General features: G+C 41.7%; 1 protein-coding gene across 2 annotated transcripts in view; it reads left to right on the top strand.

The window, feature by feature from the left end:
- Positions 1 to 21,592, top strand: part of vps13a (vacuolar protein sorting 13 homolog A) — a 645,125-nt gene that overhangs the window by 226,836 nt on the left and 396,697 nt on the right. For both annotated transcript variants that reach the window (XM_070882697.1, XM_070882688.1), the window contains exons 21-22: positions 13,137 to 13,269; positions 13,573 to 13,690. In XM_070882697.1, the coding sequence (XP_070738798.1) occupies positions 13,137 to 13,269; positions 13,573 to 13,690 (251 nt within the window). The remainder of the gene's footprint in view (positions 1 to 13,136; positions 13,270 to 13,572; positions 13,691 to 21,592) is intronic.

Genomic DNA, 21,592 nt, shown 5'->3' with positions numbered 1-21,592 from the left:
AACACCTTGGCCCAAAAATTGCGGTCGGCAGCGTAGCTACAGAGTACGCCGCCGACCTCCTCTGAAAGAGTATGAACTTTCCTTGTATGAGACTTGCTTTTCAGCGCTGCAGAATTGTGCGCATCATGTTGCATCACGAAGGCCAGGAGTGCAGCACACAGCCTATGCGTAAGGGAAGACACGCCAAAACTAAGCCATGTCTGTAATCTCTTCCATTGAAATTACATTTTAAAAACTTCTAAAAAGCTTTTAAATAAACTGGTATTTGAACTTGTTTCATATATCAGCATTTTGTTAAAATTATGTAACAAAATTATGTATCAACAATAATTTGTCATCTGTTTTCTACTTGAAGGTTAAAAAAGATAATTTGAGGTCAATCGAAAGATTCTCATCCTTGACCATTTGCTAAAGTGAAATAAATCGTTTAGCTGTTCAACCCTCTAGTGTATTTAAAACAGTTTCTATCATTTGGGAAGTGTATTAAATGCTACATTATTTATATTTCATACTAAGAAACCTGTTCCTTTTCTTCTTTGCGCAAAAGAGTATTGTAGAGCTTTGTCGAGTGCTTTGCTTGCCCAATGGATTACCTGTGCTGTACTTCAAACATCCCGGCTTTTTAAATTAAAGATGTGTTCGGATTTATATTGTGTAAATCAGGTAAGTTTAAAAAAAAAAAAAATTATTTTAACCTGTCAAAGGTCTACTATGACATTGCGATTCAGTAGCACTGAAAGGCATTGGTAATGATCCTTTCGATTTACTATACACCATGCACATAGCACACTAGCTGTGAGGCAGTTTAAATGTATTATATAAAATAATTAAATGGAAAATGATTTTACTTCATATATTTGGAGGAAGTATAAATGATCTGTGCCAAATGCCCAGTTCTTGATCATACAATTTAATTGCAGAAAACATTGATCATTTTAAATATTAAGGGCTAGATTTTCGGTTGAGGCAAAAATGGTAGTTTTACGCCAAAATTACCATATTCCTACGCTACCGTTTTTAGGCTTAAATGTTGGCCTTTACATCACTAAAGTCAGCATTGCACGAGGATTTGTGGCGCAAACTGCGAGTTTCGGCAACTTTAGTCCGAGGCCGGTAGTGCTGCGAGAGAGGCCTTGGGAGGAGGGGAAAAACAAAAATAAAAATTGCAAAAAACAATCACAAAACCCGTACCTACTAAATCGCAGAAAAAGAATTCAAAAATAAAAACTAACTTACCTTTTTTGTAGTTCTTTAGGTCTTCATACTTACCGCTGCTGGCAGGGCTGCACCGTCAGTTTTGACTTGTCAGTATTCTGGGTGTGGCGGAGAGTGCCGCAAGTACGACAGTAACGCAATCCGCAGTGTTGCATGTCGTTTCACGTCGGCGCACCTCTCCCCGGCGGTATGTGGAAGCGCCGCCGCAAAAAGGTGCCCAAAGATCCCACCGAATGGGTTTCCGCCACGGAGGGTCAAATTGCAGCGGAAACCCAGTCATATGTATAATATATGAATTACATATATTCATATCAGACAAAATGGGGGGGAAAATCAAAAAGTAGAGTTCCTTGAATAAATATAGAGATTAAAACTAAAGTGGAACTTAAAAGCGAGGCAGAAGATAAAATTAGGGCTAACGGTATTAAATGAACACGAGGAAAATGTAATAGAGCAATGAAAAGAGGGACTAAAAGTGCCAAAGGGGAATATGGATAAAAGGGTAGCAGGTAATATGAAAGGCTTTTATAAACTTACATAAAGTAAAAGAATAATCAGCGACTGGGACCATTCGAAGATGAAGGGGAAGTCTAATTGTGGAAGATGAAGGTATGATACTAATATTAAATAAATATTTTGTCAGGTTTTTTTTTTACAAATGATGGAATTACGAATGTAGCTGTAATACAGTTGTTAGCGATAACTGTAGAAAAGGTATTGGTTCTGAAAAAAATCAGTTGACCACAAGATGCCTAATTCATAAGGTTCTGATGTTACATGTCCTAGTCTGTTGAAGGAGTTCGTTTGGGGGTGGGATGGACAGCAGAGGCTTTGATTACAATTTTTCAATCCTCCTCATATATTAAATTATGCCAGAGGACTGCAGGGTAGCCAATGTAACACCTGTGTTCAAGATAAGAAGATAAACTGTGAACTATAGACCAGTTAGTCTAATGGCAGTTGTGGACTAACTCTTGGAATTTAAAATGTGATATCAAATCAGTGAACATTTAGAAATGCATGGGTTAATAATCAAGGACAGCCGGCATGGATTCGTCAAAGGCAATTCATGTTTGACATATGTAAGGGTTTTTTTGAAAGAGATAACTAGTTGGATAGTTAAATTGAACACAGTAGATATAGTCTGTAATTTTCAGAGTACAATTCTATAAGTTATCTCTCAGGAGGCATATTGCATAATTTAATTCATTTGGTATAAGAGGAAATGTAACAGCAAAGAATTCGGGTAAATGGGTGTTTTTGCGGATTGGCGATGGGCCAGTTCTGTATGCACTTTTTTGTTTTCGGTGTATATATATTTTAGATATTTTTTTAAATAATTATATATTTTATGGGGTAGAGTTTCAGGTTTAGGTGCAATTAGCGACCTGGGCGCAAATTGCTCCAGTTTCTGCTCAAAATCATTTGCATATCGCCGAACACAAAATCTGCCATTCTTTTAGAATGCAATTTTTTTTAAATGAAACTGTTGCATTAAATCATATTCCTTAATATATTTGAGTAGTAACTTGGTACAGTTTGATTAATACAGCTGAAAATGGATTTATCACAAAGATTTATCACACATTTTAATCAGTGTCTGGTCCATCACCTGTGAATAACCCAATTTTAAATGACTGAAAATGGCTTTAAACAAACTATACAGAACCATTTGCTAGATACATTGGGGTACAGTAGTCACTTTCTTAATAAATTGAAAAAAGAATTATATTCAAAAGCTTTTAAAACGTGCTTATTAATGTCCCTGCACCCAAAGAATTAGCTTAATTTTTAGAGCCTCCTTGATTGCCTGTAGACGAGCGCACTTCGTGGAAACTCCCTTTGGTGATTAGTTCGATCTAAGGACATGGGCAGTTTTGTGGGCGGGGCCGGCTTCTAGAGAGATTTTAAAAACAAAACTAGCGCAATAGATTGCAGAAATTCGATTTGTGCTGAACGTAATTTGCGCTTAAAGTTCTGTGCTCTTTTGCACTGATTTAGCCGATTTTGGGTGAATTGTGCCGAAAAAGCCCAGTGCAATCAAGCGGTAACTCTAAGCCGATATATTTATTTTTTATGTATATTTTTATACCAACATTGTACAAATGCAAATCTTTTTACTATGAGAGAGAGAATCAAGTTAGAGAAAAAAACTTGTGTTTATATAGTGCTGTTCATGACCTCTGGATGTCCCAAAGTGCTTTACAGTCAATGAAATACTTTTGAAGTATAGTCACTGTTGTAAAATAGGAAATGCGGCAGCCAATTTGCAAACAGCAAGGTCCCACAAACAGCACTGCAATAATGCCCAGATGATCTGTTTTATTGATTTTAGTTGAAGGATATATATTGACCAGGATACTGGGGCAAACTCCCCTGCTCTTCTTTGAAGTAGTGCCATGGGTAGACAGCTGGCAGATGCAATTTAATGTGAGCATGTAAGCTAAAACATTTTGTGAGAAAGAATGAGAAATAGGAACATGCACTTGATGGCAAGATGCTGAAGGGTGTGAATGTACCAAGAACTAGGGTTCAAATACATAATTCTCCTGAAAATGCACTTGCATGGAGATAAAACCATGAAAAGGCCATTAGCACTTTGGGCATTATAAATAGGGGCATGAAGTACAAGACTAAAGAAATTATGATAAATTTATACAAAATATTGGTTAGAGTAGTGTGTGCAATATTGGTTGCCCCATTGTAGAAAGGACATTAAAGCATTAGAGACTACTGCATAGATTCATATGGAATAATAATGGGAATGGGAAACTATAGTTATGAGGAGAGACTTGAGATAATACATTTAGAGCAGAGAAAGGCAAGCAGAAATTTAATAGAAGTTTTTAAAATTATGAAGGGTTTAATAGGGTGAATAGGAAAAAAAGCATTTTCACTTGGCCAGAAAAAGAAGCAAACCTGAGGACTGGGAGAAATTTATAATTCAGCAGAGAAGGACAAAGGGTTTAATTAGGAGGGGGAAAATAGAGTATGAGAGGAAGCTTGCCTGGAACATAAAAACTGACTGCAAAAGCTTCGAAAGATATGTGAAGAGAAAAAGATTAGTGAAGACAAATGTAGATCCCTTGCAGTCAGATTCAGGTGAATTTATAATGGGAAACAAAGAAATGGCAGACCGGTTGAACAAATACTTTAGAAACATAGAAACATCGAAAATAGGTGCAGGAGTAGGCCATTCGGCCCTTCTAGCCTGCACCGCCATTCAATGAGTTCATGGCTGAACATGCAACTTCAGTACCCCATTCCTGCTTTCTCACCATACCCCTTGATTCCCCTAGTAGTAAGGACTTCATCTAACTCCTTTTTGAATATATTTAGTGAATTGGCCTCTAACTTTCTGTGGTAGAGAATTCCACAGGTTCACCACTCTCTGGGTGAAGAAATTCCTCCTCATCTCGGTCCTAAATGGCTTCCCCCTTATCCTTAGACTGTGTCCCCTGGTTCTGGACTTCCCCAACATTGGGAACATTCTTCCTGCATCTAACTTGTCTAACCCCGTCAGAATTTTAAACGTTTCTATGAGGTCCCCTCTCATTCTTCTGAACTCCAGTGAATACAAGCCCAGTTGATCCAGTCTTTCTTGATAGGTCAGTCCCGCCATCCCGGGAATCAGTCTGGTGAACCTTCGCTGCACTCCCTCAATAGCAAGAATGTCCTTCCTCAGGTTAGGAGACCAAAACTGTACACAATACTCCAGGTGTGGCCTCACCAAGGCCCTGTACAATTGTAGCAACACCTCCCTGCCCTTGTACTCAAATCCCCTCGCTATGAAGGCCAACATGCCATTTGCTTTCTTAACCGCCTGCTGTACCTGCATGCCAACCTTCAATGACTGATGTACCATGACACCCAGGTCTCTTTGCACCTGCCCTTTTCCTAATCTGTCACCATTCAGATAATAGTCTGTCTCTCTGTTTTTACCACCAAAGTGGATAACCTCACATTTGGTTCTGTCTTCACGAAGGAAGACACAAATAACCTTCTGGAAGTACTAGGGGACCGAGGGTCTAGTGAGAAGAAGGAATTGAAGGATATCCTTATTAGGCGGGAAATTGTGTTCGGGAAATTGATGGGATTGAAGGCCGATAAATTCCCGGGGCCTGATAGTCTGCATCCCAGAGTACTTAGAGAAGTGGTCCTAGAAATAGTGGATGCATTGGTGATCATTTTCCAACAGTCTATTGACTCTGGATCAGTTCCTATGGATTGGAGGGTAGCTAATGTAACACCACTTTTTTTTTTTAAAAAAAGGAGGGAGAGAGAAAACGGGTAATTTTAGACCGGTTAGCCTGACATCGGTCGTGGGGAAAATGTTGGATTCACTTATTAAAGATGAAATAACAACGCATTTGGAAAGCAGTGACCGAATCGGTCCAAGTCAGCATGGATTTATGAAAGGGAAATCATGCTTGACAAATCTTCTAGAATTTTTTGAGGATGTAACTGGTAGAGTGGACAAGGGAGAACCAGTGGATGTGGTGCATTTGGACTTTCAAAAGGCTTTAGACAAGGTTCCACACAAGAGATTGGTGTGCAAAATTAAAGCACATGGTATTGGGTGTAATGTACTGACGTGGATAGAGAACTGGTTGGCAGACAGGAAGCAGAGAGTCGGGATAAACGGGTCCTTTTCAGAATGGCAGGCAGTGACTAATGGGGTGCCGCAGGGCTCAGTGCTGGGACCCCAGCTGTTTACAATATGCATTAATGATTTGGATGAAGGAATTGAGTGTAATATCACCAAGCTTGCAGATGACACTAAACTGGATGGTGGTGTGCGTTGTGAGGAGGACACTAAGAGGCTGCAGAGTGATTTGGACAAGTTAGATGAGTAGGCAAATGCATGGCAGATGCAGTATAATGTGGATAAATGTGAGGTTATCCACTTTGGGGGCAAAAACACAAAGGCAGAATATTATCTGAATGGCGGCAGACTAGGAAAAGGGGAGGTGCAACAAGACCTGGGTGTCATGGTACATTAATCATTGAAAGTTGGCATGCAGGTACAGCAGGGTGGTGAAGGAGGAAAATGGTATGTTGGCCTTCATAGCTAGGAGATTTGAGTTTAGGAGCAGGGAGGTCTTACTGTAGTTGTACAGGGCCTTGGTGAGGCCTCACCTGGAATATTGTGTTCAGTTTTGGTCTCCTAATCTGAGGAAGGACGTTCTTGCTATTGAGGGAGTGCAGCGAAGGTTCACCAGACTGATTCCCGGGATGGCTGGACTGACCTATGAGGAGAGACTGGATCAACTGGGCCTTTATTCACTGGAGTTTAGAAGGATGAGAGGGGATCTCATGGATCCATATAAAATTTTGAGGGGACTGGACAGGTTAGATGCAGGAAGAATGTTCCCGATGTTGGGGAAGTCCAGAACCAGGGGTCATAGACTAAGGATTAGGGGTAAGCCATTTAGGACTAAGATGAGGAGAAACTTCTTCACCCAGAGAGTGGTGAACCTGTGGAATTCTCTACCACAGAAAGTTGTTGAGGCCAATTCACTGAATATATTCAAAAAGGAGTTAGATGAAGTCCTTACTACTAGGGGGATCAAGGGGTATGGCAAGAAAGCAGGAATGGGGTACTGAAGTTGCATGTTCAGCCATGAACTCATTGAATGGTGGTGCAGGCAAGAAGAGCTGAATGGCCTACTCCTGCACCTATTTTCTATGTTTCTATATGGCCCTTCCGGCTAAAGGGATCAAGGGGTATGGAGAGAAAGCAGGAAAGGGGTACTGAGGTGGATGATCAGCCATGATCTTATTGAATGGTGGTGCAGGCTCGAAGGGCCGAATGGCCTACTCCTGCACCTATTTTCTATGTTTCTATGTCCGTCACCTCCATCAATAATTTAAAATTGTCACTTAGGGTGCGAGGAGACATTTGTTTACTTAGTGGGATGCTGGAGCTTGGGATGCTTTGCCACAGCAAATTGCTGAGGCAGAGACAATTGCGTCTTTTCAGGGAAGGTTGAGTATTTGAAACAGATCAAGGTACAAGGCTATCGGGAAACTATTAGTGGTGTGGGGCCCAACTTTGGCCATGATTTGCTCCAATTGTTTTGGTTTAAGTTGGTTTTTCTGGCGTAAGTTTAAAAAACGGCATTTTCCCCAATAAACTTGCTCAAGAGGAACTCAGTTAGGTACTGCAAGAAAAATTTGGCATTAGGGGTACCAGCGGGACAAGGTGCTGGTTCCTGCACCGACCCATAAGGAGGTAAAAGGCCTCTCTTCGGCCTTGCACATTCCAGTATCAAGGCTCCAGAAGTTATTAATTCAATATGTACCAGGACATTAGATAATATTCCAACAGGATACGATGTGAGAACCTAAACAGACATTGATAAGACCTTGTGAAGAGTCTCGAGGCAGACTCACGGGCACCAAGGAGAATCAGCAAATTCTAACCTGATGAAGTCATCTTAGTAGGATCTAAGGCTGCCTTGGGGTCTGTCAATCCAAAGTATTATTGATAAGGTAACCCAATTGGAGATTGGGGAGGGTCGTACCGGGGGGCGAAGGGGTTTGTGAAATGTATAAATGATGTGTGATTTTGCTACACGAGGAGCATCTCCACTCACAGGCAGCTGTGATGAGAGGTGTTCCCGGACGTTCGTAATTAAAGATCGTTACACCTTGTCATCCGTCTCTGTCTGCTAATTTTGAGAACTGCGACATAGGTTGGGGCGAGCGTCGACCCTCTATATCAGGGGGCCTGCTCGTGGAAGGAGAAGCCTTCCTGTTTTCCCCCTACAGTATTTTTTTTTAGTTGAGTTTTTTTTTCAAAAGGGGGCGTTCCCAGACACTCAAGTTTTGGCCATTTATGCCACTTTGGCCAGCTAAAACGACTTAGGTCAGCACATGTGGTCAGCTCTGAAAAATATTGCGGGCAGTTAAGAATTCGGCGCGGGTTAGTACATTTAAAGCACAAAGACTTACAAAGCACTAAATAAAGGCCAAAAAGTAATAAGCAATTAGTTAACAAATTAAAAAAAGAAGGAAGCTGGGGACCTGCACCAAGACTTACAAAGCACAAGAAGTAATAAGCAATCAATCAATAAAAATAAAAAATAGAAGTCCTATGTTTATGCCAGAAACATTTTTTTTTTTTTAAGGTCCTTTTTTCCCCCCCCCCATCAAAACTCTCCTTTTCACCCCCTCCTCCCTCCCCCCAAATCAAAATTCCTCACTAAACAAAGCACAACCATCAATAAATAAAAAATAAAACTCAAGTCCTACCTCGGCCCAGGAAGCCAGCGGGCCGGCCTGTGCGGGAGGCCACTCGGCCGGGGATAGGGGCTGCGAGCATCGGGTCCTGCACATGTGCGCAGCTGCCAGCAACGTTTTCTGCGCTGGGCTGTTGCTCCGCCCCCCACTGCACTATGTACGCCACGTTGGGACACCAGAGACTCGGCAGGGTGGGGCCACTTTTTTTCGGTGCCGTTTCCTGCGCAAAGTCAGCACATTTAGGGTAAGTGCGCCGAAAAAAGGGGTTGGGGAAAATTGGGCCCTTGATTTTAGTTTTTGAATGTTCAAACATATTCCTGGCACAGCTAATGTGGACTGAATAACATGATGATCACATCAAATTTTTTAGCAGACTCATTCGATGATTGTAGCACATAGTTTAAAATTGAAATCAAATTTATTTCCAGAGGTTGGCAAAGTGACGAGTGATGTACATCTTCCACTGCTATTATGTGGCTGGTTAAAAAAAATTGAGGATGTGAAGGGCTATGCTAACAGATTTATCTCCACTTAATGGGCATCCTCTAAATAAGAATCCATTGGGAGTATTTGTAAAGCAGCAATTTAAGTCATTCACTTACTTTTAATGGGCATCCTCTAAATAAGGGTCCATTGGGAATATTTGTAAAGCAGCAATTTAAGTCATTCACATACTTTTAATGGGCATCCTCTAAATAAGGGTCCATTGGGAGTATTTGTAAAGCAGCAATTTAAGTCATTCACATACTTTTATCAAGCATTATTGTTTTGATCTGTAACTGATATCAATTTACATTTCAGTGGGGTTATTCTAGTTGTTGGAGTCTCTGCTTTCCAACAAGGGACTCTGCTCCTTTTCCTAGATAACTATCTGATCAGTCATTGATGTTTGGTTGTCCAATGAAATGGACAATTGGTCTCCCGAGCGTTGCTGTTGGTGAGTCGGGGGAAACGGTCTTTGTTTACATGGTTCACGCATGTGCAGTAACTTGGCTGTTGTAGCTTGCAAACAAATAGTGTTGTCTGGTCCCTGCTGGTCTCCCCTCTATTTGGAGCACACTGCTTACATAAGAACATAAGAAATAGGAGCAGGAGTAGGCCATATGGCCCCTCGAGCCTGCTCCGCCGTTTAATAAGATCATGGCTGATCCAGTCATGGACTCCTGTCCACTTCCTTGCCCGCTCCCCATAACCCCATTTTCCCTTATCAGTTAAGAAATTGTCTATCTCTGTCTTAAATGTATTCAATGACCCAGCTTCCACAGTGAATTCCACAGATTTACAACCCTCAGAGAAGAAATTCCTCCTCATCTCAGTTTTAAATGGTCGGCCCCTTATTCTAAGATTATGCTCCTTCGTTCTAGTCTCCCCCACCAATGGAAACATCCTTTGCATCCACCTTGTCCAGCCCCCTCATAATCTTATGTTTCTACAAGATCACCTCTCGCTCATCTGAATTCCAATGAGTAGAGGCCTAACCTACTTATAAGTCAACCCACTCATCTCCAGATTCAACCTAGTGAACCTTCTCTGAACTGCCTCCAAAGCAAGTATATCCTTTCTTAAATATGGAAACCAAAACTGTAAGCAATATTCCAGGTTGTGAGGATGACGGCATCGAGGCTAAAAAAAATCGCATTGAAACGCTGTTCTGTCTTTTTTTTCCTCAGGTACTGAGGGGCTTGCTATATATTTCTAACGTTTTCTATTTATATTTAAAAATTTTAAATTTCCAACATTTGCACCTTTAAATCATAACTAGGTTTAGTGACTGAATAAGCCAAATTGGAATTCTGGAATTTTTCTTAGTATTTTCAGGATCACATTCTGCAAACTTTATTCTTACTGTTGCTCATAATGCTTTTGTATGATTCCTAGCCCACACAATTTTTTATTTCCTTGAATTCTAAGCTATTTCTTTGCCGTTGAGAAAAAAACCAGAAATGATTTGTATTTAATATAGCGCCTTTCACAATCTTAGGACATCCCAAAGCACTTCACAGCCAAATAATACCTGTATTGTGGTGTAGTTGTTGTAATGTAGGAAGTGTTGCAGACAACTTGTACACAGCACGGTCCCACAAACAGCAGTACTGTATAATCAGTGACCAGATAATCTGTTTTATTGATGATTAGTGATGGATAAAAGTTAGCCAGGTCATTAGGAAAACGCTGCTGCACTTGTTCGAATATTACCATGGGATCTTTTACGTCCACCTGAGAGGGCAGAATGGACATTGATTTTAACATCCCATCATAAAAATGGCAGCACTGACTGAAAAAGATCCCTCAGTACTGCAATGTTGTCAGTCCAGATTATGTGCTCAAGTCACTGGAGTGGGGCTTGAATCCATGACCTTCTGACTCAGACGTGAGAGTGTTACCACTGCAATGCAAACGGACGGAGGGAGAGAGAGAGAGAGAGAGAAACAAACTGGGAGGCTGGGGGGAGGGATAAACACAAACCGAGAGGGAGGGAACGAGAAACAAAATGAGAGAAGGAGGGAGGGGGAAACAAACGGGGGGAGGGAGGGAGAGATCGTGTTTTTTATTCTGGGTGTGGTACTTTTCCCTGAGGATTGAGCCTCACCTCCCTGGGGTGGGTGTAGGTGTCAGTGAATTGAATTAGGTTTGGTTTCGGTTTTATTTATTTTTATAACTTCCTGTGTATTGTAAAAGATCATCAAATTGTGCAAAAGCTTTAGTTCAAAGTTACTTGTATCCTTGATATTTTTGTTGAATCAATGGTATTAACTAGGTGTTTCTCACTGCGGTCAATACTGTAGAAACATCAACAAAGTAGCTTGTATTTAATCATTACTTATCCTTAAATCTTTCTATTTTGTGAGGTTTCTTTGATTTATGATTTGTTATTCATCTCACTCTAAAACAAAAAGTCAGATTTTATTCAGGACTTGGTATTACTAAGCCATTCAACATCAAATGTCAGGATTAAACATCACATGAGCAGTTTCATGTCATTGCTACCATATGATCAAATCTCCAGGAATACATCAAACCAGAGTTGGCAACCTTGTGTGTGGTTGATCCCAAGAATTACAAAAGAAATTTACCCCTCTTTAGGTTTATTTTCATTCTTTATTCAGGTACAACATCCGGAATCCTCAGGACTGAGACCATGCCGGTTTTGGGTTTTGCCTCAAAAAATGTCCGGTTTCCGGACAATAATTCCGGACGACTCCATTCAGCTATGCGCAAAATGTCCAGTTTTCGGACAATCGCGGTTTTCGGAGTTCCGGATTCAGGATGTTGCACCGGTAGTGAACAATTTATTCACATTCCCTACTCCTACCCTGCCATCTTCTCAGGCTCTTGCAGCAAATACATAGCTTTCAATTTCGAAAGAGGTGTAAAATAGACAAAATCAGATTGGTTACCCATTGTACAGCTCCAACAATAATTAAAATTTGAAGGAATGAGACGCCACACTTGTAAAAGTAAATTTTCAGTGCTGGAGAGGTTGTTTGGCAGTAATTAAGATTAATCACGCATTAAAAATTCATTTGCGCTTGAATGGACAAACCCTAACCTTTTCTGGTGTGTTTAGTGGGTATCCAGTGGGTAAGTACTGCAACTTCATGTACGTGAATGGCGAGGTACCATTGGAGCAAAGCTGGTGGAGGAGCAGGGCAACTCAGACAGCAACTTCCGATTATGCACATGTGCAAACACCGGAAATTGTTGTCTGATTTACTCCTTAATATGGTGAGTGCTGATAGCCTCACTGTTACTTTTACCACAATATCCAGGCCAATAGGATACTCTGTCATTGTTCTATAGCAACATTTTATGAAATGTTGGGTTGAAAATAAAATTGAACTATAATTCTGGGGAAAGTCATAGGTGCCTATATTTGGTGGTTTGTGCCACCCGTTGGCCCCGGAGAGGGACGCTAGCGGACCGCTAAGCACTTACCAACGCAATGGCACGCTGTCCTCACCTCCCGAAAACTTCAATGGAGTGATGGGGATGGCGCAAAGAGCTAGTGTTGCGCACTCCACGTAGTGACATCATCGAGCGTGCAACGCCAGGGCAGCAAAATTGAATTGGATTGCCTGCTTTACTGGCAGGCGCAGTTACCAACAGGGAATGCAGTTGGTACATCGGTGATCCCAGAGTGGTATCGTCTAGAGAGCAAGATAAGTTGTGAAATTTAATTTATTTAACTTCTATTTATGTATGGCAGCAGTGGGGAAGTGTAGGTGTAGGTCATTGAAATTTTCACGAACATTTTTTTCTCATCTTCAGTTGCCAGGATGCCAGCATCCTAGTGGCAGAAAATTGAGTCGGCCTCCTGCACTACTGCTCCATTGGCGCCCGAGGACGAGTGTGGAACACTTCTCTTACCGCTCCACTCTCTTTGGTAGAAAACAACTGAATTTCGTACTTTGTGGCAGTAGACCATCACCGAATTTCTACCCCATAGTGTTGTTAGGACAAGCAAGCAATATTTTTTCATAAGAGAAACTGAAACAATAAAAACTGGGCTTCTCCATAATACCAAGAATACTGACAGAATAAATCAGTTTCTCTAAATAGGGTATAGGTCCTTTTAAACTTTCATGGTCAAATAATTTTAATTTATTGTCATGATTTGTTTTTAACCATATGTGCAGGTCATATTTAAATACTTTGTAATCAAATAATTTTTTAAGATGACCAGTAAAAGTCGTGCACATCTGCCGCAAGTTACAGCTGGAGAAAGCACTTTGGAAGATATCATGGCCAGAGCCTATGACTGTTTTGATATACAACTGAGTCGTGTTCAACTACTTTATGCTAAACCACGTATGTATTCATTTAAAAATTTAAAACCTGTAAAATTATTACTAGGTACTTAATGGTCTTTTTGTTAAAGAAAATAAGGAGTAAAAGATTAATTCTAAAATTGTATTACCTGGTATTTTGAGTGATTGAGAATTGGCCGTGATAGTCAGTAAGTATTGATTTTGTTCATTTAAACCAGATAGTTTAGTTTGATAAAATAAAATTGAAATTTTGATGCTGGTAAGGAAAATACATTTTCCATATCTTATAATTATCAGGGAGAATGAAGAATTAACTTAACTAGACTTTGGTGCTTTGATTTAGATGAGGACTGGAAAGCAGCTCGCAAAACGAAGCAATCCTCTCAGCACATCTTGCAACCCATGGATTTAAAGCTCGAGTTATGCAGAGCAATGGTTGTCTCTGATGCAAGGATGCCAAAGTATGTATTTATGTTATCAGGTGGGCATAAGTTGAGTGGCAGATGTTAAAAATTTGTTGGATGAAACAAGAACCATTTAGGAATAATGTATTGATAACTTACTGGAATAGAAGTGAAAATTGATCATAGTTGTACAATACTGTATCATCTGACATGTTAAACAAGACATTGATTATTCTTAATAATGCTGAGCATTAATTTACAGAACTGTAATAAGTGAAAACCTTGTATGGTGATCTTCCACCTAATGGTTACTGTTATCAAAATATAATGGTTATGCAAAATTAACTTCTGTCGAGTATAAATCCAGTCTTCTCAATTGCACCGAGGTGTTCATAAAATAAATGCTTCATTGAGGAAATGTTTGATAAGTAGTTTGTCCTTTAAAGTGGATAGATTCCTCGGAAGCTATCGCAAGTAGGACAAAAAGTCAGGTTGCTGAATTAAGTGTGGTTTGATCAGTTCAATACCAGATGGAAAAAGACCCACACCAATATTTACTAAACCTCTGTCTAGAGGAAATAAAATGGTCCTTGCCATCCATGAGATTATTGTGAATGATTCAATCGACATTGCCATGACGGAATCCTGGCTGATACGTGATGACACCTTCCCCCTTAATGAAGGTTAACCGCATGGCAATACCATCCACCATTTGCCCCACCCAAATCACCATGGTGGTGGTGTAGCCCTTATCACTAAATCACATCTTAGTCTGTCAATCCTCTGGCACCATATCCTCCTTTTGAGCATCTTGCCTTGTACCATCCCTCTCGCCTCTCATTTAAAATCCACATTCTCTATCGCCCACCCAAGTACCAAGATAAGTTTCTCACTCAGATATCTTCACTGCTTTCCTCCCTCAGCCTCTGCATCAAGCGACGACTCAAACTTGGTGATTTCAACTCATCATACTCTCCTCTGAATTCACTACCCTCCTATCCACCCTAAATCTCTAATATACATAGATGACCTGGAAGAGGGGACAGAGTGTAGTGTAACAAAATTTGCAGATAACACAAAGATTAGTGGGAAAGCGGGTGGTGTAGAGGACACAGAGAGGCTGCAAAGAGATTTAGATAGGTTAAGCGAATGGGCTAAGGTTTGGCAGATAGAATACAATGTCGGAAAGTGTGAGGTCATCCACCTTGGGGGAAAAAAAAAGGTAAAAGGGAATATTATTTGAATGGGGAGAAATTACAACATGCTGCGGTGCAGAGGGACCTGGGGGTCCTTGTGCATGAATCCCAAAAAGTTAGTTTGAAGGTGCAGCAGGTAATCAGGAAGGCGAATGGAATGTTGGCCTTCATTGCGAGAGGGATGGAGTACAAAAGCAGGGAGGTCCTGCTGCAACTGTACAGGGTATTGGTGAGGCCGCACCTGGAGTACTGCGTGCAGTTTTGGTCACCTTACTTAAGGAAGGATATACTAGCTTTGGAGTGGGTACAGAGACGATTCACTAGACTGATTCCGGAAATGAGGGGGTTACCTTATGATGATAGATTGAGTAGACTGGGTCTTTACTCGTTGGAGTTCAGAAGGATGAGGGGTGTTCATGGCTGATCTGGCCGTGGACTCGGCTCCACTTACCCGCCCGCTCCCCGTAACCCTTAATTCCCTTATTGGTTAAAAATCTATCTATCCGTGACTTGAATACATTCAATGAGCTAGCCTCAACTGCTTCCTTGGGCAGAGAATTCCACAGATTTAAAATAATGAAAGGGATAGACAAGATAGAGGCAGAGAAGTTGTTTCCACTGGTCGGGGAGACTAGAACTAGGGGGCACAGCCTCAAAATTCGGGGGAGCCAATTTAAAACCGAGTTGAGAAGGAATTTCTTCTCCCAGAGGGTTGTGAATCTGTGGAATTCTCTGCCCAAGGAAGCAGTTGAGGCTAGCTCATTGAATGTATTCAAGTCACGGATAGATAGATTTTTAACCAATAAGGGAATTAAGGGTTACGGGGAGCGGGCGGGTAAGTGGAGCTGAGTCCACAGCCAGATCAGCCATGATCTTGTTGAATGGCGGAGCAGGCTCGAGGGGCTAGATGGCCTACTCCTGTTCCTAATTCTTATGTTCTTATGTTCTATCCATATTAACTCTCCTACCCATATTCACGGCCACCCCCTTGACCTTGCCATTTCACGTGGCCTAGCTACTCTCATTGTATCAATCACAGATAAGGCCATCTCTCATCTCTTCCTTGTATCCCCTTCCAGCCCCATTCCCCCTCCCAACACCACTTCCTTCTGTGTTCACCCCTGGAAAAACTCTTCCTCAAGCCACTTAAAACTGCACTTTCAAATTCCAATTATCTCATCTTTGGCTCTCCATTCACCACAACATTTCTGCAGTTACCAATCTGCTCAATTGCAGCCTCACCTCAACCTTTTGATGCCTTTGTCCACATTAAAACCATTATTCTCTGTCATCCTGGTGTTTCCCCCAGTATGGCCCTCATTTGCTTTCCCTTAGGTCCAAGGAATGCAGACTTAAACATCTATGGCGGACAACTGGTTCAACTATTCATCACCTGATCTGGCTGGACCTCATCCTTCTCAATGTGTTTGCAACCTTTGATACATTTGACCAGGCCATTCTCATCCAACGTCTATCCTCCATTGTCCAGCTGGGTGGGCTACATTCGCGTGGTTTCATTCTTATCTATCCAGTCATAACCAGAGTATCCTCTGCAATGGCTTCTCTTCCGCTCTTGCACTACTACCTCTGGAATCCCCCAAGGATCTATCCTTGGTAACTCCGATTTCTCATCTATATGTTGCCCCTCGGTAACATTATCTGAAAACACAATATCCGGTTTCATATATACGCTGACAACGCTCAGCTCTACCTCATTGCCAACCTCTCCAGACCCTTCCATTGTCTCTGATTTTTCAGACTGCTTACCCGACGTCCAGTACAGGACGAGCAGAATTTTCCTACAGCTAAATATTTGGAAGACTGATGCCATTGTCTTCGGTCCCTGCCACAAACTTTGTTCTCTAGCCACTGACTCCATCCCTCTCACTGATCATTGTCTGACGCTGAACCAGACTGTTCAGAACTTTGCCATCCGATTTGACCCTGAGATGAGCTTCCAACCACACATCTGTTCTATCTCCAACTGCCTAATTCCAGATCCGTAACATCGCCCAACTCCGCCCCTGCCTCAGCTTATCTGCTTCTGAAGCCCTCATACATTGTATTCGTCAAGTCTCTAGACTTGACTAATACAATGCTCTCCTGGCTGGCCTCCCATCTTCCATCCTACATAAACTTGAGCTCATCCAAAACTTGGCTGCCCGTATCCTAACTCGCAACAAGTCCTGTTCATTCATCACCCATGTGCTTGCTGACCTATATTGTTTCCTGGTCTGGCAATGCCTCATGTTTAAAATTCTCCTCCTAGTTTTCAAATCTCTCCATGGCCTCGCCCCTTCCTATCTCAGTAGCCTTCTCCAGCCCCACAAGCCTTCGAGATCTCTGCGCTCCGTCAATTCTGGCCCCCGATTTTAATCACTCCACCATTGGCAGCCGTGCCTTCAGCTGCCTAGGCCCCAAGTTCTGAATTCCCTCCCTAAATCTCTTCACCTCTCTACCTCTCTTTCCACCTTAAAGACACACCTTAAAACCTACCTCTTTGACCAAGATCTGTCTTAATATCTCATGTGGCTTGGTGTCAAATTTTATAAAGCTCCTGTGAAGCAGCTTGAGATGTTTTACTATGTTAACGGTACTATATAAATATGTTGCTGTTGTTGACTTGATTAAAAATCCCAGTGCTGTCTCCAGGATAAATAATCACCAGGTTTGGTAGATGCAATAGTTCTTCCTCATCTGTTATTTCTGTACATGCAAAATTGGTGCTGTCATCCTTCAGGAGAACATCTGGCTGCTTTTGTGCCATTTAAGAAAGTTGTGCTCTTCACAATTGGGTGATTTTTATTTTTTGATTGCTTCATATAAACCCTTATTCTAGGGTGCACCTTAAAGTTCTTGTGCTATCAGCAGCGGTAGATCCAAACCAGGATTTATTTTTATAATGGCTGTATATTCCTTATTCAGTTCAAAGCAGTTTGAAATTTTCAAAGAATCATAGAATAGAACTGCACAGAAGGCGGCCATTCAGCCCATTGAGTCTGTGCCAGTTCTTTTAAAAAGCAATCCAGTTAATCCCACATATCCATGAAATTTTTTCTCCTTCAAGTATTTATCCAACTCCCATTTGAAGGCTACTATTGAATATGTATCCACCACCCTATCAGGTAGTGCATTCCAAATCCTAACCACTCATTACGTACAAAAGTTTTTCCTCGTGCCACGTCTACGTTCTTTTGCCAATCACCTTAAATCTGTGCCATGTGGTTATTGATCCTTCAGCCATTGGATACTGTTCCATTTTATTTACTCTATCTAAATCCTTCATGATTTTAAACACCTATTGTTGAGGTGAAAAGGAGGCTTCTCTCCTTCAAGGTGGACTAACTGATATAGTTAATCGACACCTCGCCCTTCTCCTGTTGTATAACGACCACGAAAGTCAACACATGAAATCTCAGGTTCCACTGGCTTTTATTACGAGCAATTGCAAGGGAATGTTGGGTCGTGGAACCTCCGAAATACAAGAGGTTTCAAGTACAATTTATACAGGTTTTGGAGAGGAGCACCCTCCTACAAAATCCTCGATGGGTCTAATTCTATCAGCGAAGTTAAATTGATTTGTCGACTCTTATCAAACTGTCTCTGGGTGGTATATTCAATTGCCCATCTTCTATGGTGTTGTTTCATGACTTGCACTTTGCCACAGTATAATAGATGCCTAAACTGGCTTCCTTATCTCTTCCTCAGTGACTTCTGATCAACAACTGCTGATTTTGCTGTTTAAGTATTACAGAGGTTACGGATTCAGTTTAATACGTTATACATTTGTGCTATACCTACATAAGCAAGTGTTACATACATAGGCAATTATACAGACCCTCCTAATACTGATAAGTTCACTACCTTCAGCATAATTCTGACCACCTATTTGCAACTCTTACAATTTATCCCTTACACCTATCAAAACTCCTCTTCAACTTCTCTGCTCCAAGGAGAACAACCCCAGCTTCTCTAGTTTATCCACGTAACTGTACTCCCTCATCCCAGGAACTATTCTAGTGAATCTCTTCTGTACCCTCGCCAAAGCCTGCATGTCATTCCTAAAGTGTGGTGCCCAAGACAGAATACTCCAGCTGGGGCCGAACTAATGTTTTTTATATATGTTAAGTATAATTTCCTGTCTTTTGTACTCTATGCCTCTATTTATAAAGCTCAGGATTCCATATTAACTGCTCTGTTAACCTGTCCTGCCACCTTCAAAGACTTGTGCACTTGTACCCTCAGGTCTCTCTGTTCTCCAGGATGATCAGGGCTGGGAACTCAACATCCAGGGGTATTCAACATTCAGGAAGGATAGAATAAAAGGAAAAGGAGGTGGGGTAGCATTGTTGGTTAAAGAGGAGATTAATGCAATAGTTAGGAAGGACATTAGCTTGGATGATGTGGAATCTATATGGGTAGACATGCAAAACACCAAAGGGCAAAAAACATTAGTGGGAGTTGTGTACAGACCTCCAAACAGTAGTCGTGATGTTGGGGAGGGCATCAAATAGGAAATTAAGGGTGCATGCAATAAAGGTGCAGCAGTTAGAATGGGTGACTTTAATATGCACATAGATTGGGCTAGCCAAACTGGAAGCAATACGGTGGAGGAGGATTTCCTGGAGTGCAAAAGGGATGGTTTCCTAGACCAGTATGTCGAGGAACCAACTAGCGGGGAGGCCATCTTAGACTGGGTGTTGTGTAATGAGAGAGGATTAATTAGCAATCTCGTTGTGCGAGGCCCCTTGGGGAAGAGTGACCATAATATGGTGGAATTCTGCATTAGGAAGGAGAATGAAACAGTTAATTCAGAGACCATGGTCCAGAACTTAAAGAAGGGTAACTTTGAAGGTATGAGGCGTGAATTGGCTAGGATAGATTGGAGAATGATACTTAAGGGGTTGACAGTGGATGGGCAATGGCAGACATTTAGAGACCGCATGGATGAACTACAACAATTGTACATTCCTGTCTGGCGTAAAAATAAAAAAGGAAAGGTGGCTCAACCGTGGCTATCAAGGGAAATCAGGGATAGTATTAAAGCCAAGGAAGTGGCATACAAATTGGCCAGAAATAGCAGCGAACCCGGGGACTGGGAGAAATTTAGAACTCAGCAGAGGAGGACAAAGGGTTTGATTAGGACAGGGAAAATGGAGTACGAGAAGAAGCTTGCAGGGAACATTAAGACGGATTGCAAAAGTTTCTATAGATATGTAAAGAGAAAAAGGATAGTAAAGACAAACGTAGGTCCCCTGCAGTCAGAATCAGGGGAAGTCATAACGGGGAACAAAGAAATGGCAGACCAATTGAACAAGTACTTTGGTTCGGTATTCACTAAGGAGGACACAAACAACCTTCTGGATATAAAAGGGGTCAAAGGGTCTAGTAAGGAGGAGGAACTGAGGGAAATCCTTATTAGTCGGGAAATTGTGTTGGGGAAATTGATGGGATTGAAGGCCGATAAATCCCCAGGGCCTGATGGACTGCATCCCAGAGTACTTAAGGAGGTGGCCTTGGAAATAGCGGATGCATTGACAGTCATTTTCCAACATTCCATTGACTCTGGATCAGTTCCTATGGAGTGGAGGGTAGCCAATGTAACCCCACTTTTTAAAAAAGGAGGGAGAGAGAAAACAGGTAATTATAGACCGGTCAGCCTGACCTCAGTAGTGGGTAAAATGATGGAATCAATTATTAAGGATGTCATAGCAGCGCATTTGGAAAGAGGTGACATGATAGGTCCAAGTCAGCATGGATTTGTGAAAGGGAAATCATGCTTGACAAATCTTCTGGAATTTTTTGAGGATGTTTCCAGTCGAGTGGACAAGGGAGAACCAGTTGATGTGGTGTATTTGGACTTTCAGAAGGCTTTCGACAAGGTCCCACACAAGAGATTAATGTGCAAAGTTAAAGCACATGGGATTGGGGGTAGTGTGCTGACATGGATTGAGAACTGGTTGTCAGACATGAAGCAAAGAGTAGGAGTAAATGGGTACTTTTCAGAATGGCAGGCAGTGACTAGTGGGGTACCGCAAGGTTCTGTGCTGGGGCCCCAGCTGTTTACACTGTACATTAATGATTTAGACGAGGGGATTAAATGTAGTATCTCCAAATTTGCGGATGACACTAAGTTGGGTGGCAGTGTGAGCTGCGAGGAGGATGCTATGAGGCTGCAGAGTGACTTGGATAGGTTAGGTGAATGGGCAAATGCATGGCAGATGAAGTATAGTGTGGATAAATGTGAGGTTATCCACTTTGGTGGTAAAAACAGAGAGACAGACTATTATCTGAATGGTGACAGATTAGGAAAAGGGGAGGTGCAACGAGACCTGGGTGTCATGGTACATCAGTCATTGAAGGTTGGCATGCAGGTACAGCAGGCGGTTAAGAAAGAAAATGGCATGTTGGCCTTCATAGCGAGGGGATTTGAGTACAGGGGCAGGGAGGTGTTGCTACAGTTGTACAGAGCCTTGGTGAGGCCACACCTGGAGTATTGTGTACAGTTTTGATCTCCTAACTTGAGGAAGGACATTCTTGCTATTGAGGGAGTGCAGCGAAGGTTCACCAGACTGATTCCCGGGATGGTGGGATTGATCTATCAAGAAAGACTGGATCAACTGGGCTTGTATTCACTGGAGTTCAGAAGAATAAGAGGGGACCTCATAGAAACGTTTAAAATTCTGATGGGTTTAGACAGGTTAGATGCAGGAAGAATGTTCCCAATGTTGGGGAAGTCCAGAACCAGGGGTCACAGTCTAAG

This window comes from Pristiophorus japonicus, chromosome 1 (genome assembly GCF_044704955.1).
Source record: "Pristiophorus japonicus isolate sPriJap1 chromosome 1, sPriJap1.hap1, whole genome shotgun sequence".
Taxonomy (NCBI): Eukaryota; Metazoa; Chordata; class Chondrichthyes; family Pristiophoridae; genus Pristiophorus; species Pristiophorus japonicus.
Note: the sequence above shows the minus strand (reverse complement) of the source record. Positions and strands in the feature narration are given on the sequence as shown.